Source organism: Bombina bombina, chromosome 5, assembly GCF_027579735.1.
Source record: "Bombina bombina isolate aBomBom1 chromosome 5, aBomBom1.pri, whole genome shotgun sequence".
Taxonomy (NCBI): Eukaryota; Metazoa; Chordata; class Amphibia; order Anura; family Bombinatoridae; genus Bombina; species Bombina bombina.
In genome coordinates this window covers 1,166,308,442-1,166,333,873 of record NC_069503.1, presented here as the reverse complement: position 1 = coordinate 1,166,333,873, position 25,432 = coordinate 1,166,308,442, and the positions used below count along the sequence as shown (strand labels likewise).

General features: G+C 42.2%; 1 protein-coding gene across 1 annotated transcript in view; it reads right to left on the bottom strand.

The window, feature by feature from the left end:
• Nucleotides 1-25,432, bottom strand: part of MFSD3 (major facilitator superfamily domain containing 3) — a 240,829-nt gene that overhangs the window by 157,990 nt on the left and 57,407 nt on the right. Inside the window, exon 3 of the mRNA XM_053715994.1 lies at nt 5,649-5,852. Within this exon, the coding sequence (XP_053571969.1) occupies nt 5,649-5,852 (204 nt within the window). The remainder of the gene's footprint in view (nt 1-5,648; nt 5,853-25,432) is intronic.

Genomic DNA, 25,432 nt, shown 5'->3' with positions numbered 1-25,432 from the left:
ACACACTACAGCACACACACTTACCTCTGACAGTGACACACAATACAGCACACACACTTACCTCTGACAGTGACACACTACAACACACACACTTACCTCTGACAGTGACACACACTACAGCCACACACACATTTACCTCTGACAGTAACACACACTACAGCACACACATTTACCTCTGACAGTGACACACAATACAGCACACACATTTACCTCTGACAGTAACACACACTACAGCACACACACACTTACCTCTGACAGTGACACACACTACAGCACACACACACACTTACCTCTGACAGTGACACACACTACAGCACACACATTTACCTCTGACAGTGACACACACATTTACCTCTGACAGTGACACACACTACAGCACACACACATTTACCTCTGACAGTGACACACACTACAGCACACACACACTTACCTCTGACAGTGACACACACTACAGCACACACACATTTACCTCTGACAGTGACACACAATACAGCACACACACACTTACCTCTGACAGTGACACACAATACAGCACACACATTTACCTCTGACAGTGACACACACTACAGCACACACACATTTACCTCTGACAGTGACACACAATACAGCACACACACTTACCTCTGACAGTGACACATAATACAGCACACACACATTTACCTCTGACAGTGACACACACTACAGCACACACACTTACCTCTGACAGTGACACACAATACAGCACACACACTTATCTCTGACAGTGACACACACTACAGCACACACACATTTACCTCTGACAGTGACACACACTACAGCACACACACTTACCTCTGACAGTGACACACAATACAGCACACACACTTACCTCTGACAGTGACACGCAATACAGCACACACACTTACCTCTGACAGTGACACGCAATACAGCACACACACACTTACCTCTGACAGTGACACACACTACAGCACACACATTTACCTCTGACAGTGACACACACTACAGCACACACACACTTACCTCTGACAGTGACACACACTACAGCACACACACACTTACCTCTGACAGTGACACACACTACAGCACACACACACTTACCTCTGACAGTGACACACACTACAGCACACACACACTTACCTCTGCCATTGACACACACTACAGCACACACACTTACCTCTGCCAGTGACACACACTACAGCGCACGCATTTACCTCTGACAGTGACACACACTACAGCACACACATTTACCTCTGACAGTGACACATAATACAGCACACACACACTTACCTCTGACAGTAACACACACTACAGCACACACATTTACCTCTGACAGTGACACACACTACAGCACACACACTTACCTCTGACAGTGACACGCAATACAGCACACACACATTTACCTCTGACAGTGACACACTACAGCACACACACTTACCTCTGACAGTGACACACACTACAGCACACACACACTTACCTCTGACAGTGACACACAATACAGCACACACATTTACCTCTGACAGTGACACACTACAGCACACACACATTTACCTCTGACAGTGACACACACTACAGCACACACACTTACCTCTGACAGTGACACACACTACAGCACACACACATTTACCTCTGACAGTGACACACAATACAGCACACACACATTTACCTCTGACAGTGACACACACTACAGCACACACACTTACCTCTGACAGTGACACACTACAGCACACACACTTACCTCTGACAGTGACACACACTACAGCACACACACACTTACCTCACAATACAGCACACACATTTACCTCTGACAGTGACACACACTACAGCACACACACACTTACCTCTGACAGTGACACACAATACAGCACACACACACTTACCTCTGACAGTGACACACAATACAGCACACACACATTTACCTCTGACAGTGACACACACTACAGCACACACACATTTACCTCTGACAGTGACACACACTACAGCACACACACATTTACCTCTGACAGTGACACACAATACAGCACACACACACATTTACCTCTGACAGTGACACACACTACAGCACACACACACTTACCTCTGACAGTGACACACACACACATTTACCTCTGACAGTGACACACACTACAGCACACACACACTTACCTCTGACAGTGACACACACACACACTTACCTCTGACAGTGACACACAATACAGCACACACACATTTACCTCTGACAGTGACACACACTACAGCACACACATTTACCTCTGACAGTGACACACACTACAGCACACACACTTACCTCTGACAGTGACACACGACACAGCACACACATTTACCTCTGACAGTGACACACGACACAGCACACACATTTACCTCTGACAGTGACACACGACACAGCACACACATTTACCTCCGACAGTGACACACACTACAGCACACACACTTACCTCTGACAGTGACACACGACACAGCACACACATTTACCTCTGACAGTGACACATGACACAGCACACACATTTACCTCTGACAGTGACACATGACACAGCACACACATTTACCTCTGACAGTGACACACACTACAGCACACACACTTACCTCTGACAGTGACACACACTACAGCACACACACTTACCTCTGACAGTGACACACGACACAGCACACACATTTACCTCTGACAGTGACACACGACACAGCACACACATTTACCTCTGACAGTGACACACGACACAGCACACACATTTACCTCTGACAGTGACACACGACACAGCACACACACTTACCTCTGACAGTGACACACGACACAGCACACACATTTACCTCTGACAGTGACACACACTACAGCACACACATTTACCTCTGACAGTGACACACGACACAGCACACACATTTACCTCTGACAGTGACACACGACACAGCACACACACTTACCTCTGACAGTGACACACGACACAGCACACACATTTACCTCTGACAGTGACACACGACACAGCACACACACTTACCTCTGACAGTGACACACGACACAGCACACACATTTACCTCTGACAGTGACACACAATACAGCACACACACACTTACCTCTGACAGTGACACACAATACAGCACACACACATTTACCTCTGACAGTGACACACACTACAGCACACACACTTACCTCTGACAGTGACACACAATACAACACACACATTTACCTCTGACAGTGACACACACTACAGCACACACACATTTACCTCTGACAGTGACACACAATACAGCACACACACACACATTTACCTCTGACAGTGACACACAATACAGCACACACACATTTACCTCTGACAGTGACACACAATACAGCACACACACATTTACCTCTGACAGTGACACACAATACAGCACACACACATTTACCTCTGACAGTGACACACACTACAGCACACACACTTACCTCTGACAGTGACACACAATACAGCACACACATTTACCTCTGACAGTGACACACAATACAACACACACATTTACCTCTGACAGTGACACACACTACAGCACACACACTTACCTCTGACAGTGACACACACTACAGCACACACACATTTACCTCTGACAGTGACACACACTACAGCACACACACATTTACCTCTGACAGTGACACACAATACAGCACACACACATTTACCTCTGACAGTGACACACACTACAGCACACACACTTACCTCTGACAGTGACACACACTACAGCACACACACATTTACCTCTGACAGTGACACACACTACAGCACACACACTTACCTCTGACAGTGACACACAATACAGCACACACACATTTACCTCTGACAGTGACACACACTACAGCACACACACACTTACCTCTGACAGTGACACACAATACAGCACACACACACTTACCTCTGACAGTGACACACAATACAGCACACACACACTTACCTCTGACAGTGACACACAATACAGCACCCACATTTACCTCTGACAGTGACACACACTACAGCACACACACTTACCTCTGACAGTGACACACACTACAGCACACACACATTTACCTCTGACAGTGACACACAATACAGCACACACACATTTACCTCTGACAGTGACACACACTACAGCACACACACACTTACCTCTGACAGTGACACACAATACAGCACACACATTTACCTCTGACAGTGACACACACTACAGCACACACACTTACCTCTGACAGTGACACACACTACAGCACACACACATTTACCTCTGACAGTGACACACACTACAGCACACACACACTTACCTCTGACAGTGACACACAATACAGCACACACACACTTACCTCTGACAGTGACACACACTACAGCACACACACATTTACCTCTGACAGTGACACACACTACAGCACACACACACTTACCTCTGACAGTGACACACAATACAGCACACACACACTTACCTCTGACAGTGACACACAATACAGCACACACACATTTACCTCTGACAGTGACACACACTACAGCACACACATTTACCTCTGACAGTGACACACGACACAGCACACACATTTACCTCTGACAGTGACACACAGCGCGGCACAGGGTCGGCTGTAGAACAAATGAAATGGGGGGCATTTTTTTTTTTACGAGGGGGCACGCATTTACAAAGCATGTATGAGAGTCAAAATAAGAGCAGACCTACATATTCTGCAAAAAAAGTGTAGCTTCTGGCTGGTTTATCCCCCACTATTAACATTTGGAGAATATGCGCTAAATCACTAGGTAAAGAATGAAGTCTAAATCCTATGCAGTGCACTAAAACCGAGCCATTAAACTTCAGACCCCCAGTGCAATAGCTCCTTAAAAACAATTCACCCCTTAATCACCATGATCCAAAACCCTTAAACTCATTCTCAAATCTCAATCATGTCCCCTAAACAGCCATGAACCCCAAACCCCCCAATGCAATTAACCCCTTTGTTTGCAATAACAGTGAGGATACTAGGTTTTTAGGTACTGGTAATTTTGTAGATTAGATTTAGCTATACCGGTTTCGCAATCACTAACGGATATCAGGCTACTTAATACAACCTATGTACTGTGAGCCTATAAGAATATAATTGTATCATATAAATATAAGTCTATAAATGGCTTCTATCGACGCCTCAAAAGTGCACTGTGATCTTAGGCCCGGCCGAAGATCATAGTGCACTCTTGAGTTGTTGATAGAAGCCGGTAGCCATTTATAGACTTATATTTATATAATACAATTATATTCTTATCATGGTCTATTGTTTAAGAAAATGAGTAACTCACGATAGTTAGGTAAAATTAATAGGGTTAAAGACCAAGTCCAAAAAGTCTCTAATTTACAATTCCAAATAAGAGGTTAAGACACGGAGCTCCTTGCAGATGCGTGATGCGACCTCACAGTTCAGCAGCTAACTCCGCCCCCAGCATGCAGCATTACATAACAATTCATTATTTTATTTATTATTTTTAAAGAGTATGATCATATCAATATTTTTTGAGGGGGCACAGCATTCCATTGGGGTGGGCACTGCCCCCCCCCCCCTTGGAGCCGACCCTGGCGCAGCACACACATTTTACTCTGACAGTGACACACAATTAGGTAACTAGTGTCACCTTAAGTCACCACCTCACATAAAATATTAAAAAGAGCACTCATTTAATGCTGGACTTTACTTTTTGCTATCTTACTGGTTTCCCCTTCCACCATGTGTCCTCATCTCATGAGAATTGTGTGGAACAAGTGCAGAGTTGTCTAGATGTGAAATGTAATTGGACTGGTTCTCACCTCTGACTGTGCTGAAGTCTTTGCCGAGTACAGACAGGAGTATGGTCTGAAACACCAGACAGAGTGTCCGCAGGAACAAGAGAGTACTTAGTATCCTCTGCAGAGACCTGCCGGGGGGGAGAGGCATAATGAGAGACGACAAAGATCAAAAGGAAGAATAAAAAGGAGTGGGAGAGTGATGCAAAAAGACAAGGAAATGGAGAAAAAATATAAAACTTTAACTAAGTCCTTTAATTTTAAGAAAGCATAATCCAATGATTTAAGGAAATCATTAAATAAAATAAATTAGGACAAAAGTATTCACTAATAAAAATAGAGGATAAATGGATAACATTTAAAAACTTTGTTAAATAAATATCCATATTAATATATACCACATGGTTATAAAAGTAAAAGAAATAAATTCAAGCCAATGTGGCTAAATAAAAATGTATTAGAGAAATTAGGAAAAAACGTAGAGCATTTAAACTGAAAATAGTACAGACTCAACAAACCAAATATATAAGGAATGTAACAAAAGCATGCAAAAAAAGCAATCAAATTAGCCAAAATTGAAAATGAAAGATTAAATGCAAAGGATTCTAAGTCAAACATAAATGGCAAAAAAAAACTAAGAAGGAAAATATAGGTGCAATAAAATGTGTGAAGAATAGCATGAATAATTGTGACAGGGAGAAGGCTGAGGTTCTAACCCAATTCTTTTCTTCAGTATACTCAAGAGAGGAACCAATGGGAGATACTTTGAAACAAACTAGAACACACAAGCCCATACCTAACCTATACTAGGTTATCTCTAGAGGATATCAGGGAAAAAATGGATAATATTAAGGTAAATAAAACTTCAGGCCCAGATGGAATACACCCAAGAGTTTTACAGGAACTTAGAAAAAAACTATTTTTAATTTTTCCAGACTCATTATCCTCAGGCATGGTACCCCAGGACTGGCAAAAAGCTTATGTGGTCCACTTTTTAAAAAGGGTAGCAGGGCTGATCCAGGAAGCTATAGACCAGTTAGTCTGACATCAATAGTGGGGAAGATACTTGAAGGGATTATATTGAGTATATTCATGTAAACAAGATTATGAGTTCAAATCAGTATGGTTTTGTGAGAAATAGATCATGTCAAACTAAACTAATAAGATTCTGCAAGGAAGTAAAAAGAATATAGACAAAGGGGTATAAGTTGTAGGTATATACTTGGATTTTGCAAGAGCTTTTGATACAGTGCCACATGAGGGATTCATGTACAAAATTAAGGGACTGGGAATAGCTGAAAGTGTTGGATAAATAACAGGAAAAAAAAGACAGGGTGCATCAAGCAAGTATTTGTCCAATACTCAGATTGGACAAAGGTAAATCAGTGGAGTCCCCCAGGGATCTGTACTGGGCCTTGTTCTTTTTAAAAATGTTATGACTTGGCGCAAGAATTAAAGAGCAACATCTCTATTTTTGCAGATGATAAAAAGTTGAGTAATGTCATTAGGATGAAATTGCTGTGTAAGGGGTTCTACAAAAATGAGAAGAATGGGCATGGAAATGGAAAATGAGATTTAATACTGGAAAATGCAAGGTTCTACATTTTGGAAGTAAAATAAGAAGGCAATGTATTATTTAAATGGAACTAGACTTATCCAAAAAGAGGAGGAAAGGGATTTGGGAGTGGTAATAGATAAAAAAGCTAAAGATAAGCGCACAATGCAGGGCAGCGTCTTCTAAGGCTAATAAGATACTAGCATGTATTAAAAACATAAATTATGACTTACCAGATCATTTCTTTCCTTTGATACAGGGAGAGTCCACAGCTGCATTCAGGACTTGTGGGAATACAGAACCTGGCCACCAGGAAAAAGCAAAGACACCCCCGCCAAAGTCTTAAATACCTCCCCCACTTCCCTCATTCCCCAGTCATTCTGCCGAGGCAACAAGGAACAGAAGGAGAAATATCCGGGTGAAAAAGGTGCCAGAAGAAAACAAATACATTTAGGGCCGCCCATCGGAGAACACGGGCGGGAGCTGTGGACTCTCCCTGTATCGAAGGAAAGGAAATTATCTGGTAAGTCATAATTTATGTTTTCCTTCTAAATACAGGGAGAGTCCACAGGTGCATTCATTACTTGTGGGAACGAATACCCAAGCTACAGAGGACACAATGCTAACGGGATGGCAAAAAAGGAGGAGGCCCAAATCTGAGGGCACCACAGCCTACAACCAACCCATTCTCCCGATGCTGCTTTAACAGAAGTAAAAAAGAAAAAGAATGTTCGGAGGACCAGATAGCTGCCCAGCAATCAAAACCATAAAGATCTCATGCCCGAGACCCAGGAAGACGTCATTGCTCCTGAACTGAGCCATAACCTCTGAGGAGGCTAGGAACCCACTAACTCCCAGGCCAAGTGAAAAAATCTCCAACAAGAAAAGGAGGCAACCACGCCTCCTAAGTCCAAAAGAACATCAAGGCAAGATTCCTTGAAGAGGAAAAACCCTTTTCCATTTAGAAATGAAAATAACATAGAAAATAACAATGTTAGAGAGAAAACCCTAACAAACACGTAAACAGCCCTACTAAAAGGAAACTCCTATAAAGGAGTACGTATTGAAAAAATACCACATAGGGGCCATGGCATGTAGAAAATCAATCTACAGACGGAATAGATCAATGAAGAAGGAATTCAAAGACCACTCCTGCACCGGTAGAAAATGTAACCCAATGTCACCCCCAAAAGAGACTAAGCTCCAGGAAGGAGCCAGAGAAATACCGGCCTGACGTAGTCAGTGCCCAAGCAAAAAAAACAAACGCCTGAGAGTTCAATGATCCTCTGGAACAGAGGCACAATCAGGGAATCGAAAATTGCTTGCAAGCCCACAATTAAGGAGCAAGGACTGCCGCTGGATTCAACCCGCAACCTGCCACATGCTAAGCGGGAAAGGTAAACATCAGGATAAGAGAGAGATCTGTTCTAAAAACACAATTTATGCTTACCTGATAAATTTATTTCTCTTGTGGTGTATCCAGTCCGCGGATCATCCATTACTTGTGGGATATTCTCATTCCCAACAGGAAGTTGCAAGAGGACACCCACAGCAGAGCTGTAATATAGCTCCTCCCCTAACTGTCATAGCCAGTCATTCGACCGAAAACAAGCCGAGAAAGGAGGAACCATAGGGTGCAGTGGTTACTGTAGTTTAAATTTAAAAATTACCTGCCTTAAAATGACAGGGCGGGCCGTGAACTGGATACACCACAAGAGAAATAAATTTATCAGGTAAGCATAAATTGTGTTTTCTCTTGTAAGGTGTATCCAGTCCACGGATCATCCATTACTTGTGGGATACCAATACCAAAGCTAAAGTACACGGATGAAGGGAGGGACAAGGCAGGAACTTAAATGGAAGGAACCACTGCCGTAAAACCTCTCTCCCAAATATAGCCTCCGAAGAAGCAAAAGTATCAAATTTGTAAAATTTTGAAAAAATATGAAGCGAAGACCAAGTCGTCGCCTTGCAAATCTGATCAAAAGAAGCCTCATTTTTAAAGGCCCAAGTGGAAGCCACAGCTCTAGTGGAATGAGCTGTAATCCTTTCAAGAGGCTGCTGTCCAGCAGTCTCATAGGCTAAGCGGATTAAGCTTCTTAGTCAAAAAGAAAAAGAGGTTGCCGAAGCCTTTTGACCTCTCCTCTGTCCAGAGTAGACAACAAACAAAGCAGATGTTTGACGAAAATCTTTAGTAGCTTGTAAGTAAAACTTTAAAGCACGGACCACGTCCAAATTGTGTAACACAAGGATGGAACAACAATCTCTTGATTGATATTCTTGTTAGATACCACCTTAGGTAAGAACCCAGGTTTGGTACGCAGGACTATCTTATCCGTATGAAAAATCAGATAAGGAGAATCACATTGTAAGGCAGATAGCTCAGAGACGAGCCGAGGAAATAGCTACCAAAAAAAGAACTTTCCAAGATAAAAGCTTGATATCTATGGAATGAAGAGGTTCAAACGGAACTCCTTGAAGAACCTTAAGAACCAAGTTTAAGCTCCATGGTGGAGCAACAGGTTTAAACACAGGCTTGATTCTAACTAAAGCCTGACAAAATGCCTGAACATCTGCCAGACGCTTAACTAGCTGACAATCCTTTTTCCAAACCTTCTTGGAGAAAAGATAATATCCTAGCAATCCTGACCTTACTCCATGAGTAACCCTTGGATTCACACCAATAAAGATATCTACGCCATACCTTATGGTAAATTTTCCTGGTGACAGGCTTTCGTGCCTGTCTTAAGGTATCAATAACTGACTCAGAGAAGCCACGCTTTGATAAAATCAAGCGTTCAATCTCCAGGCAGTCAGCCTCAGAGAAATTAGATTTGGATGGTTGAAAGGACCCTGAAGTAGAAGGTCCTGTTTCAGAGGCAGAGACCATGGTGGAAAGGATGACATGTCCACTAGATCTGCATACCAGGTCCTGCGTGGCCACGCAGGTGCTATCAGAATCACTGATGCTCTCTCCTGCTTGATCTTGGCAATCAGTCGAGGGAGCAGAGGAAATGGTGGAAACACATAAGCCAGGTTGAAAGACCAGGGAGCTGCTAGAGCATCTATCAGTGTCGCCTTGGGATCCCTGGACCTGGATCCGTAACACGGAAGCTTGGCGTTCTGGCGAGACGCCATGAGAACCAGTTCTGGTTTGCCCCAACGATGAATCAGTTGTGCAAATGCCTCCGGATGGAGTTCCCACTCTCCCGGATGAAAAGTCTGACGACTTAGAAAATCCGCCTCCCAGTTCTCTACACCTGGGATATGGATAGCCGATAGGTGGCAAGAGTGAATCTCTGCCCAGCAAATTATTTTTGAAACTTCTAACATCTCTAGGGAACTTCTCATTCCCCCTTGATGGTTGATGTAAGCTACAGTTGTGATGTTGTCCGACTGAAATCTGATGTACCTCAGAGTTGCAAACTGAGGCCAAGCCTGAAGAGCCTTGAATATCGCTCTTAGTTCCAGAATATTTAATGGAAGGAGAGACTCCTCCTGAGTCCACGATCCCTGAGCCTTCAGGGAGTTCCAGACTGCACCCCAACCTAGAAGGCTGGCATCTGTCGTAACAATTGTCCAATCTGGCCTGCGAAAGGTCATACCTTTGGACAGATGGACCCGAGATAACCACCAGAGAAGAGAATCTCTGGTCTCTTGGTCCAGATTCAGTTGAGGGGACAAATCTGTGTAATCCCCGCTCCACTGACTGAGCATGCATAGTTGCAGCGGTCTGAGATGTAAGTGTGCAAACGGCACTATGTCCATTGCTGCTACCATTAAGCCGATTACTTCCATACACTGAACCACCGAAGGGCGCGGAATGGAATGAAGAATCCGGCAGGAATTTAGAAGCTTTGATAACCTGGACTCCGTCAGGTGAATTTTCATTTCTACAGAATCTATCAGAGTCCCTAGAAAGGAAACTCTTGTGAGTGGGGATAGAGAACTCTTTTCCTCGTTCACTTTCCACCCATGCGACCACAGAAAAGCCAGTACTACGTCCGTATGAGACTTGGCAATTTGGAAGTTTGACGCCTGTATCAGGATGTCGTCTAAATAAGGGGCTACTGCTATGCCCCGCGGCCTTAGGACCGCCATAAGTGACCCTAGAACCTTTGTAAAGATTCTTGGGGCTGTAGCTAATCCCAAGGGAAGAGCTACAACTGGTAATGCCTGTCTTAAAAGGCAAACCTGAGAAACCGATGATCTTTGTGTATCGGAATGTGAAGATAAGCATTCCTTTAGATCCACTGTAGTCATATATTGACCCTCCTGGATCAGTGGTAGGATGGTACGAATAGTTTCCATCTTGAACGACGGAACTTTGAGGAATTTGTTTAAGATCCAAAATTGGTCTGAAGGTTCCCTCTTTTTTGGGAACCACAAACAGATTTGAGTAAAAACCCTGTCCCTGTTCCTCCTTTGGAACTGGATGGATCACTCCCATAACTAGGAGGACTCGTACACAGTGTAAGAATGCCTCTCTCTTTATCTGGTGTGCAGATAATTGTGAAAGGTGAAATCTCCCTTTTGGGGGGGAAACTTTGAAGTCCAGAAGATATCCCTGGGATATAATTTCCAACGCCCAGGGATCCTGAACATCTCTTGCCCACGCCTGGGCAAAGAGTGAAAGTCTGCCCCCTACTAGATCCGTTCCCGGATAGGGGGCCGTTCCATCATGCTGTCTTAGAGGCAGCAGCAGGCTTTTTTACCTGCTTACCTTTTTTCCATGTCAGGTTTGGTCTCCAGACCGTCTTGGATTGAGCAAAAGTTCCCTCTTGTTTATTATTAGAGGAAGTTGATGCCGCACCTGCCTTGAAGTTTGGAAAGGCACGAAAATTAGACTGTTTGGCCCTAGATTTGGACCTGTCCTGAGGAAGGGCATGACCTTTTCCTCCAGTGATATCAGCAATTATCTCCTTCAACCAGGCCCGAATAGGGTCTGCCCCTTGAAGGGAATGTTAAGTAGCTTAGATTTTTGAAGTCACGTCAGCTGACCATGATCTAAGCCATAGCGCTCTGCGCCCCTGTATAGCAAAACCAGAATTCTTAGCCGTTAGTTTAGTCAAATGAACAATGGCATCAGAATAAAAGAATTGGCTAGCTTAAGTGCTCTAAGTTTGCCAAGTATGTCATCCAATGGAGTCGCTACCTGTAAAGCCTCTTCCAGAGACTCAAACCAGTACGCCGCATCAGCAGTGACAGGGGCAATGCATGCGAGGGGCTGTAGGATAAAACCTTGTTGAATAAATATTTTCTTAAGGTAACCTCTAATTTTTTATCCATTGGATCTAAAAAAAAAAAAAGCACAACTGTCCTCGACAGGGATAGTAGTACGCTTTACTAGAGTAGAAACTGCTCCCTCCACCTTAGGGACTGTCTGCCATAAGTCCCATGTGGTGGCGTCTATTGGAAACATTTTTCTAAAAATAGGAGGGGAAGAGAACGGCACACCTGGTCTATCCCATTCCTTATTAATAATTTCTGTAAACCTTTTAGGTATTTGGAAAAACATCAGTACACACCGGCACTGCAAAGTATTTATCCAGTCTACACAATTTCTCTGGCACTGCAATGGTATCACAGTCATTCAGAGCAGCTAAAACCTCCCTAAGCAACACGCGGAGGTGTTCAAGCTTAAATTTAAATGTAGAAATATTAGAATCAGGTATCTTTCCTGAGTCATTAACATCACCCACTGACTGAAGCTCTCTTTCCTCAGCTTCTGCATATTGTGAGGTAGTATCAGACATGGTTCTTAAAGCGTCAGTATGCTCTGCATTTTGTCTCACCCCAGAGCTATCTCGCTTACCTCTAAGTTCAGGTAGTCTGGCTAATACCGCTGACAGTGTATTATCCATGACTGCCGCCATGTCTTGTAAAGTAAACGCTATGGGCGCCCTAGATGTACTTGGCGCCATTTGAGCGTGAGTCCCTTAAGCGGGAGTCAAAGGGTCTGACATGTGGGGAAAGTTAGTCGGCATAACTTCCCCCTCGTCAGATTCCTCTGGTGATACATTTTTTAAAGACACAAAATGATCTTTATTGCATAAAATGAAATCAGTACATTTGGTACACATTCTAAGAGGGGGTTCCACCATGGCTTTTAAACATAATAAACAAGGAGTTTCTTCTATGTCAGACATGTTTATACAGAATAGCAATAAGACTAGCAAGCTTGGAAAACACTTTAAATCAAGTTAACAAGCAAATATAAAAAACGGTACTGTGCCTTTAAGAGAAACAAATTTTGTCAGAATTTGAAAAACAGTGAAAAAATGCAGTAAATCAAACGAAATTTTTACAGTGTGTATAATAGGCTAACAGAGCATTGCACCCACTTGCAAATGCATGATTAACCCCTTAGTTCAAAAAACGGATAAAAAAAATAAAAAATGAAATAGACGTTTTTTAACAGTCACAACAAACTGCCACAGCAAGCTGTGGCCCTACCTTCCCCAATAAACGACTTTGGAAAGCCTTTGGGCCCTTTAGAGATGTCCTATAGCATTCAGAGGGCCTTTGAGTGAAGCTGGATGTCACAGTTTGTAATTTTAACTGCACCAACTGTAACTTTTATACTACAACAGTGGAAAGCCTCAGGAAACTGTTTCTAGTTTAAATTTAAGCCAGCCATGTGGAAAAAACTAGGCCCCAATAAAGTTTTATCACCAAAGCATATATAAAAACGATTAAACATGCCAGCAAACGTTTTATATTGCAATATCATAAGGGTATTACCCCTGGGAGTAAGCATGATACCAGTCGTTATTAAATCACTGTATTCAGGCTTAACTTACATTAATCCGGTATCAGCAGCATTTTCTAGTGTTTTCCATCTCTAGAAAAAATTATAACTGCACATACCTGATAGCAGAATAAACTGCACGCCATTCCCTCGCTGAAGTTACCTCATCTGTGTAATCCCCTCAGACATATGTGAGAATAGCAATGGATCTTAGTTACAACCTGCTAAGATCATAGAAACCTCAGGCAGATTCTTCTTCTATTTACTGCCTGAGATAAAATAGCACAACTCCGGTACTATTTAAAAATAACAAACTTTTGATTGAAGAAAATAAACTAGCTATATTTAACCACTCTCTCCTACAACGTCCTTGCTTGTTGAGAGTTGCAAGAGAATGACTGGCTTTGACAGTTAGGGGAGGAGCTATATTACAGCTCTGCTGTGGGTGTCCTCTTGCAACTTCCTGTTGGGAATGAGAATATCCCACAAGTAATGGATGATCCGTGGACTGGATACACCTTACAAGAGAAAAGGACTGCTCGAGACGGAGCTCGCTAGGAAGGCTCTTCCCCAGCTCATCCTAGGGAAAATAACGACAGACTCCCAAAGTCCGATAGAAAGCCAGAACGAACTAGCTCCTCCCTACAAGGGTGGGCCTCAATACCTATGATAAATGACAAGGGACCAACTATGCGCCAACAAATGGAACGTAGCCTTTCGGAAAAACTCTCTCTCAACTAAGCCAAAGCGAACTCTTGCATCCGCCTCAGAGAAATAAGAGTCCATGACACCATGCAACAATACCCATGGAGGCAAAGCCTTAAAACAGCGATACCAGCTTGCAGATATAAACAGAGCGATCAGACTCACGTGCCACTAGCTCTTGCTAGGATCGGACCATCCCCAACAACGGGTAATATGGTCACAACGAACAGGATCCAACAGCTCAGACTGAAAGTCCCTGAGAAACATTCTACTCAGGGATGCAGCAGACATACCTTCTGGCAGAAGAAAACAAAAGTTGACCTGGGATCCAAGCCACAACCTTCTGATTCAGAAGCGGTGGATCTAACCACATCTCCCTGAGAACGGAAGAGGAAACCAGAGAAAGGCCAGGACGACTGATCGGCTTCCCCAATCAGATACCGATCCTCGAGAAGAAAAGATAGTAGGGAACATCCGATCCTGAGGAGTGTGCTCAATTAGAGGACTGTTGACAAAGAACCATAGTGGGCCTCCACCCACCACTAAACACCAGATCCCGGCTATGCAGTAGGAACTCTCCCCTTCAAAAAAAGGAGCTACCCAACGAAAGGTCCCAACTGGTACGAACCCAGAAGACCAAAGCCGAGTGCTCGGCTGAGGAAACATAGGACCAAAAGTAAGGAAAACTCCTGATCCCCGGGCTCCCATAGGACACTCGCTCCCCACAGGTGGCGAAGCAACAAGTCAAAACCGTCCCTGAAGAACTATACCAGACAGAGAGGTCTGAACGGAACACAGGGGATCAAATCCCCTCACCTAATCCATAACAGACAATTAAGACAGATATAGAAAAAGAACAATGTTATGCTGAAGGCTCAGCCTCGGCTGACCATATCACCCCCACGCCCAAAAAAGACCAGAAGGGGAACTGGAAGGCATCTCGCAAGATCTCAGGAAAAAACTTCCTGTCCGAAGCTAAAACAGCATTCCGGAAACCGCCCTGTGCTTAATATTTGTCTCGAAATCATCGGGGAACCATGACCCCGAACAGAGATCTAAATGCTTCCACCGGAAGTCTACAACAAGGTCGACCATCTAAGTTTATAGTCTCAAAAATCCCATGTTACGAAACGTCTTTCTATAACAACCTAGAGCTCCAAAAACTGATAACTATCCAAACTGGAATAGAATGCAAAAGAAAATAGGCAAGAGCCCAATATGTTAACTGAAAAGGGAGCATGCAAAACAAAACCAGTTCCAGCCTGTCGCACAACACAATCCCCCATAGAGCTCGGAACTGGGATTCTAACAAAAAAAATAAAACAAAATGGAATCCAAACGATAAGGAATAGGAACACCAATCCTCTCCACACGTCTATTCAAGTTTGTTATCCGATTTAGTGGACTGAGGTCAACTGACGGATCAGTATGGGGAACCTCTAACATCGCCAAAACCTCTCTCAGAAGCAAACGCAGGCGTGTCAATCTAAATCTAAACACTATGCTCTCCGCAGTCGGAGGATTCAATTCTGTAGACTCCGTCCCTCCGCATCCCAAGAGGAATGATCGGGCACAATCCTCATTTTACACAACGGTCCTTGGTCAGGAGAACCTGGAGTAACCATTCGCTTGCACGCAGCAGGAAGAGGTAGCATTGCTAAGGCCGTAGAGATAGCCATGCGGAACTGCGTAGTAACCTCTGGTGGAAACAAACCCCTCACTGGCGAGGGGGGAGCGGAACTCGGGAAAACTGTGTATGTAGGAATAGAAGAATCTAGGGAACACACCTCACTGGATTCAGAATCCTCAGAGGCAGACTGCTCAGTGGTCTCTGACAACCCAACATTGGATGAAGAGAACACCCTATTTCGGCATACGGAACATAATTGAGAGGGATGGGATACCCGGGCCTCCTCACAATATACACAGGTATAAAATTCTGTCTCAGAGAGATACCCCTCTAACATATCAGAATGCTCCATAACTCATCTAAGTTATATTATCAAAAGAGAAAAACATCTGGCACCTTATACCCCCAATGGCTGGGGCACTCACCCCCTCCTATGACCCAGACAGGTAGAGAAGACGCTTCTCTCCACAAACACCCAGTCAATAATCGGAAGCGGAAATAAAACGTGACCACTCCCGGTCACATGGTGCTAATGCAGGACCGCCCCTGCTAAAAAAAGGTGCACCAGCTTAATAAAAACTGTGCAGCTCTCAAAATGAAAGTAACCTGTACGTTCCGTATCAGCCAAAGAGCCCAAACGTTCTTACACATAAGCAGTCAAAATCACAACAAACATGATTTAAAAAATCCCTTGATTCCATAAGGATAAAGGAGTCCCACTGAGACCCTGTTTTCTATTGTTAACATGTGTATAAAAATGAAACGATCTTACCGGAATTTATGCTGTGGAACAGCAACACGGTCCTTCAAGTTTGACAGATTGTAGCAGCGCCTCTGACATAGACTTGAGCGAAGAAAAGCAGGCAGCAAAACTCATCAACGCTGATTGCTTAAGGAGCTGTTAATATGAGTCTGGATGGCTTTGCAGAAAGAATCTCCATGCATCTCCAGACTCTAAATTTCATCAAAGCTCTCACTGAGAGGCTGGCAAGACTACTTAAAACTCCAGTCCCATAACGAAGGGTACTACCCCCCCATAAGAGACTACTCTAAATCTTCTGACACTTCTCTGCCATCCTCCTGTGACGGAAGGCAAAGAATGACTGGGGGATGAGGGAAGTGGTGGTGGTATTTAAGCCTTTGGCTGGGGAGTGTTTGCCTCCTCCTGGTGGCAAGGTTCTGTATTCCCACAAGTAATGAATGCAGCTGTAGACTCTCCCTGTATTTAGAAGGAAAGAGGCATTGATGCAAGGAGAAAAGCATAATTCTGTCACTATATAAATCCCTGGTAAGACCTCACCTTGAATATGGAGTGCAGTTCTGGGGACCGATCACAAAAAAAGACATTGCAGACTTAGAAAAAGTTCAGAGAAGGGCCACAAAACTAATAAGGGGAATGGAGAATTTAAGCTATGAGAGGTTAGCCAAACCGGGTCTGTTTTCTATAGAAATAAAGGTGCTTGAGAGGTAACATGATTACTTTATATGAAAAAATTCAAGGCCTATATGCAGAGATGTCAGAAGATCTGTTTATTCCAAGAAAATTGTTTGTGACGCGAAGTCACAATTTAAGACTGGAGAAGAGGAGATTTAATCTCCAGCAACAGAAACGCTTCTTCACTGTAAGAGCAATACAATTGTGGAACTCATTACCTAGGGTGGTAGTAAATGCAAATACCATAGATACATTTAAAAATGGTTAAGATACATCTATGGCTAGAAACAGAATTCAGGGATACTTCTTTGTAAGTATATTAAGATTTGTGTAGGTTGAACTTGATTGATTTCTGTCTTTTTTCAACCTCATCTACTATGTTACTTTGTTAAACAAATATACATATCAACAAGCCAATGTGGCTAAAACAAATGCTTTAAAATAAATTAGGAAAAAAAAACATAGTGCATTTCAACTATTGAAAGAAAATAGTACAGACTCATCATATAAGGAATGTAAAAAAACATAATTTATGTGAGAATTTACCTGATAAATTCATTTCTTTCATATTGGCAAGAGTCCATGAGCTAGTGACGTATGGGATGTACAATCCTACCAGGAGGGGCAAAGTTTCCCAAACCTCAAAATGCCTATAAATACACCCCCCACCACACCCACAATTCAGTTTAACGAATAGCCAAGAAGTGGGGTGATAAGAAAGGAGCGAAAGCATCAACAAGGAATTGGAATAATTGTGCTTTATACAAAAAAATCATAACCACCATAAAAAGGGTGGGTCTCATGGACTCTTGCCAATATGAAGGAAATGAATTTATCAGGTAAATTCTTACATAAATTATGTTTTCTTTCATGTAATTGGCAAGAGTCCATGAGCTAGTGACGTAAGAGATAGCAAATACCCAAGATGTGGAACTCCACGCAAGAGTCACTAGAGAGGGAGGGATAAAAAATAAAGACAGCCAATTCGGCTGAAAAATTAATCCATAACCCAAATCAAAAGTTTTAATCTTTATAATAAAAAAAACTGAAATGATAAGCAGAAGAATCAAACTGAAACAGCTGCCTGAAGTACGTTTCTACCAAAAACTGCTTCTGAAGAAGAGAAAACATCAAAATGGTAGAATTTAGTAAAAGTAAGCAAAGAAGACCAAGTTGCTGCTTTGCAAATCTGATCAACAGAAGCTTCATTCTTAAAAGCCTAGGAAGTGGAAACTGACCTAGTAGAATGAGCCGTAATCCTCTGAGGCGGGGATTTACCCGACTCCAAATAAGCATGATGAATCAAAAGCTTTAACCAAGATGCCAAAGAAATGGCAGAAGCCTTCTGACCTTTCCTAGAACCAGAAAAGATAACAAATAGACTAGAAGTCTTCCTGAAATCTTTAGTAGCTTCAACATAATATTTCAAAGCTCTTACCACATCCAAAGAATGTAAAGATCTCTCCAGAGAATTCTTAGGATTAGGACACAAAGAAGGGATAACAATTTCTCTACTAATGTTGTTGGAGTTCACAACTTTAGTTAAAAATTTAAACGAAGTCCGCAAAACCGCCTTATCCTGAAAAATCAGAAAAGGAGACTCACAAGAAAGAGCATATAATTCAGAAACTCTTCTAGCAGAAGAGATGGCCAAAAGGAACAATACTTTCCAAGAAAGTAATTTAATGTCCAGAGAATGCATAGGCTCAAACAGGGCAGCCTGTAAAGCCTTCAAAACCAAATTAAGACTCCAAGGAGGAGAGATTGATTTAATGACAGGCCTGATACGAACCAAAGCCTGAACAAAACAATGAATATCAGGAAGATTAGCAATTTTTCTGTGGAACAGAACAGAAAGAGCAGAGATTTGTTCTTTCAAGGAACTTGCAGACAAACCCTTATCTAAACCATCCTGAAGAAACTGTAAAATTCTAGGAATTCTAAAAGAATGCCAAGAGAATTTATGAGAAGAGCACCATGAAATGTAAGTCTTCCAAACTCGATAATAAATCTTTCTAGACACAGATTTACAAGCCTGTAACATAGTATTAATCACTGAGTCAGAGAAACCTCTATGACTAAGCGTTCAATCTCCATGCCTTCAAATTTAATCATTTGAGATCCTGATGGAAAAACGGGCCTTGAGATAGAAGGTCTGGCCTTAACGGAAGTGGCAAAGGTTGGCAACTGGAAATCCGAATAAGATCCGCATACCAAAACCTGTGTGGCCATGCTGGAGCCACCAGCAGTACAAACGAACGTTCCATTATGATTTTGGAAATCACTCTTGGAAGAAGAACTAGAGGCGGCAAAATATAAGCAAGTTGATAATTCCAAGGAAGTGTCAACGCATCCACTGCTTCCGCCTGAGGATCCCTGGACCTGGACAGATAACTGGGAAGTTTCCTGTTTAGATGAGAAGCCATCAGATCTATTTCTGGAAGCCCCCACATCTGAACAATCTGAAAAAACACATCAGGGTGAAGAGACCACTCTCCCGGATGTAAAGTCTGACGACTGAGATAATCCGCTTCCCAATTGTCTATACCTGGGATATGGACCGCAGAAATTAGACAGGAGCTGGATTCCGCCCAAGCAAGTATCCGAGATACTTCTTTCATAGCTTGAGGACTGTGAGTCCCACCCTGATGATTGACATACGCCACGGTTGTGACATTGTCTGTCTGAAAACAAATAAACGGTTCTCTCTTCAGTAGAGGCCAAAACTGAAGAGCTCTGAGAATCGCACGGAGTTCCAAAATATTGAATGGTAATCTCGCCTCTTGAGATTTCCAAACTCCCTGCGCTGTCAGAGATCCCCAGACAGCTCCCCAACCTGAAAGACTCTCATCTGTTGTGATCACAGTCCAGGATGGACGAACAAAAGATGCCCCTTGAACTAAACGATGGTGATCTAACCACCAAGTCAGAGATAGTCGAACATTGGGATTTAAGGATATTAATTGTTATATCCTTGTATAATCCCTGCACCATTGGTTCAGCATACAAAGCTGAAGAGGTCTCATGTGAAAATGAGCAAAGGGGATTGCGTCCGATGCTGCAGTCATGAGACCTAAAACCTCCATGCACATAGCTACTGAAGGGAATGATTGAAACTGAAGGTTCCGACAAGCTGCAACCAATTTCAGACGTCTTTTGTCTGTTAGATTCAGTATCCATGACTTTGTCTCTATTTGGAATCCTATAAAGGTTACCCTTGTCTGAGGAATCAAAGAACTTTTTGGTAAATTGATCCTCCAACCATGTCTTCGAAGAAACAACACTAGTTGATTCGTGTCAGATTCTGCAGAACGTAAAGACTGAGCAAGTACCAATATATCGTCCAAATAAGGAAACACTGCAATACTCCGCTCTCTGATTACAGACAGTAGGGCACAGAGAACCTTTGAAAAGATCCTTGGAGCTGTTGCTAGGCCAAATGGAAGAGCAACAAATTGGTAATGCTTGTCTAGAAAAGAGAATCTCAGGAACTGATAGTGATCTGGATGAATCAGAATATGAAGATATGCATCCTGTAAGTCTATTGTGGACATATAATGCCCTTGCTGAACAAAAGGCAGAATAGCCCTTATAGTTACCATCTTGAATGTTGGTATTCTTATAGAACGATTCAAAATTTTTAGATCCAGAACTGGTCTGAAAGAATTCTCCTTCTTTGGGACAATGAACAGATTTGAATAAAACCCCAGACCCCGTTCCTGAAAAGGAACTGGCACAATTACCCCAGACAACTCCAGGTCTGAAACACACTTCAGGAATGCCTGAGCTTTCTCTGGGTTCACTAGAATGCATGAGAGAAAGAAACTTCTCACAGGCAGTCTTACTTTGAAACCTATTCTGTACCCCTGAGAGACAATGTTCTGAATCCAATGATTTTGGACTGAATTGATCCAAACATCCTTGAAAAATCTTAGTCTGCCCCCTACTAGTTGGGCTGGAATGAGGGCAGCACCTTCATGCGGACTGTGGGGGCTGATTTTGATCTTTTAAATGGCTTGGATTTATTCCAGACTGAAGAAGGCTTCTAATTGGAAACCGTTCCCTTAGGGGAAGGATCAGGTTTCTGTTCCTTATTTTGTTGAAAGGAACGAAAACGGTTAGCAGCCTTAAATTTACCCCTAGATTTTTTATCCTGAGGCAAAAAAGCTCCCTTCCCCCCAGTGACAGTTGAAATAATCGAATCCAACTGAGAACCAAATAATTTATTACCTTGGAAAGAGAGAGATAGCAACGTTGATTTAGAAGTCATATCAGCATTCCAAGATTTAAGCCATAAAGCTCTTCTAGCTAAAATAGCTAAAGACATATATCTAACATCAATTCTAATGATATCAAAAATGGCATCACAAATGAAATTATTAGCATGTTGAATTAACTTAACAATGCTATACACATTATAATCTGGTACTTGTTGCGCTAAGGTTTCCAACCAAAAAGTTGAAGCAGCTGCAACATCAGCTAAAGAAATAGCAGGCCTAAGAAGATGACCTGAACATAAATAAGCCTTCCTTAGATAAGATTCAAGTTTCCTATCTAAAGGATCTTTAAAAGAAGTACTATCTGCCGTAGGAATAGTAGTACGCTTAGCAAGAGTAGAGATAGCCCCATCAACTTTGGGGATCTTTTCCCAAAACTCCAATCTATCAGTCGGCAAAGGATACAGTTTCTTAAACCTTGAAGAAGGAGTAAAAGAAGTACCCAGTCTATTCCATTCCCTAGAAATCACATCTGAAATAGCACCAGGAACTGGAAAAACCTCAGGAATAACTACATGAGGTTTAAAAACCGAATTTAAACGTTTATTAGTTTTAATATCAAGAGGACTAGTCTCCTCCATATCTAATGCAATCAACACCTCCTTTAATAAGTAACGAATATACTCCATTTTAAACAAATATAAAGATTTGTCAGTGTCAATATCTGAGGCAGAATCTTCTGAACCAGATAGATGCTCATCAGAGATAGATAAATCAGAATGTTGTCGGTCATTTAAAAATTCATCAATTTTATGAGAAGTTTTAAAAGACCTTTTCCGTTTATAAGAAGTTGGTATGACAGACAAAGCCTTCTGAATGGAATTAGAAACAAATTCTCTCACATTAACAGGAATATCCTGAACATTACATGTTGAAGGACCAGCAACAGGTAATGGACTACTATTAATGGAAATATTGTCTGCATGTAAAAGTTTGTCATGACAACTATCACAAACAGCCGGAGGAACAGTTACCACAAGTTTAGAACAAATCCACTTAGCTTTGGTAGAACCGATATCAGGCAGCAGGATTCCAGTAGTAGACTCTGAGACAGGGTCAGTTTGAGACATCTTGCAATATGTAAGAGAAAAAATAACATATAAAGCAAAAATGATCAATTTCCTAATATGACAGTTTCAGGAATGGGAAAGAAATGCAAAACAAAATAAGCCTCTGGAAACCAGAAGCAAAAAGAAATGAAGACTTAAATAATGTCAAAAAGTTTGGCGCCAAGTATGACGCCCAACTGACAAAACATTTTTTTTTTTTTGGCGCCAAGAAAGTCTGCAACAAACATGAGCGTCATAGATGACGCAACTTTGTGAAAAAAACTCGGCGTCAACTAAAACGCTGGAAATGCCGAAATTACGCCAACAAACGTCATTCTCGCGCCAAAAAAGTCTTGCGCCAAGAATGACGCAATAAATTATAGCATTTTGCGCTCCCGCGAGCCTAACAGCCCGCAATTTAGAAAAGAGAGTCAATTTGAAATCTTGAGGTAAGAATTTTTTTTTTTTTATATGCATTTCCCAAATATGAAACTGACAGTCTGCAAAAAGGAAATATACTGATAAACCTGAATCATGGCAAATATAAGTACAAACATATATTTAGAACTTTAAATATAAAGTGCCAAACCATAGCTGAGAGTGTCTTAAATAAAGGAAACATACTTACCAAAAGACACTCATCTACATAAAGTAGAAAACCAAACCAGCACTGAAACGAGAATCAGCAGAGGTAATGGTATATAAGAGTATATCGTCGATCGGAAAAGGGAGGTAGGAGATGAATCTCTACGACCGATAACAGAGAACCTATGAAATAGATCCCCGTTAGGATGACCATTGTATTCATTAGGTAATACTCTCTTCACATCCCTCTGACATTCACTGCACTCTGAGAGGAACCGGGCTTCAAAAAAGCTGAGAAGCGCATATCAACGTAGAAATCTAGGACAAACTTACTTCACCACCTCCATAGGAGGCAAAAGTTTGTAAAAACTGAATTGTGGGTGTGGTGGGGGGTGTATTTATAGGCATTTTGAGGTTTGGGAAACTTTGCCCCTCCTGGTAGGATTGTATATCCCATACGTCACTAGCTCATGGACTCTTGCCAATTACATGAAAGAAAGCATGCAAAAGAGCCATCCGATTAGCCACAACTGAAAATGCGAAGTCATATCATAAAGTTTTTTTTCCCAAGTAAATAAATGGAAATAAATATAAGAAGGAAAATATAGGAAATTAAAATGAGAGAAGGGCGAGGTACTAAATAGAGACGTGCAATCGGACAGTTTTGTTTACTACCGAATGTAGAAGTAAGAGGCTGCTTGCAGTATTCGGCTCTTTTTGGAGCTAAATATCTTCTTGTACAAGTGACACACACTAAGATTTAGATTAGCACAGATCTCAGTGTGTTTGACTTCCACAATCAGATACTCCTGAGCAAGTGCAAGATTCTATGTATTTGGTTATTGACCAATTCGGGACTTTAAGGTACAGTCTAATCAAAAAACATAATTTATGCTTACCTGATAAATTCCTTTCTTCTGTAGTGTGATCAGTCCACGGGTCATCATTACTTCTGGGATATTACTCCTCCCCAACAGGAAGTGCAAGAGGATTCACCCAGCAGAGCTGCATATAGCTCCTCCCCTCTACGTCACTCCCAGTCATTCGACCAAGGACCAACGAGAAAGGAAAAGCCAAGGGTGAAGTGGTGACTGGAGTATAAATTAAAAAATATTTACCTGCCTTAAAAACAGGGCGGGCCGTGGACTGATCACACTACAGAAGAAAGGAATTTATCAGGTAAGCATAAATTATGTTTTCTTCTGTTAAGTGTGATCAGTCCACGGGTCATCATTACTTCTGGGATACCAATACCAAAGCAAAAGTACACGGATGACGGGAGGGATAGGCAGGCTCTTTATACAGAAGGAACCACTGCCTGAAGAACCTTTCTCCCAAAAATAGCCTCCGATGAAGCAAAAGTGTCAAATTTGTAAAATTTGGAAAAAGTATGAAGCGAAGACCAAGTTGCAGCCTTGCAAATCTGCTCAACAGAGGTCTCATTCTTGAAGGCCCAAGTGGAAGCCACAGCTCTAGTAGAATGAGCTGTAATTCTTTCAGGAGGCTGCTGTCCAGCAGTCTCATAAGCTAAACGAATTATGCTACGAAGCCAAAAAGAAAGAGAGGTAGCAGAAGCTTTTTGACCTCTCTCTGCCCAGAGTAAACGACAAACAGAGAAGACGTTTGTCGAAATTCCTTAGTTGCCTGTAAGTAAAATTTTAGAGCACGGACTACATCCAGGTTGTGCAGTAGACGTTCCTTCTTCGAAGAAGGATTTGGGCACA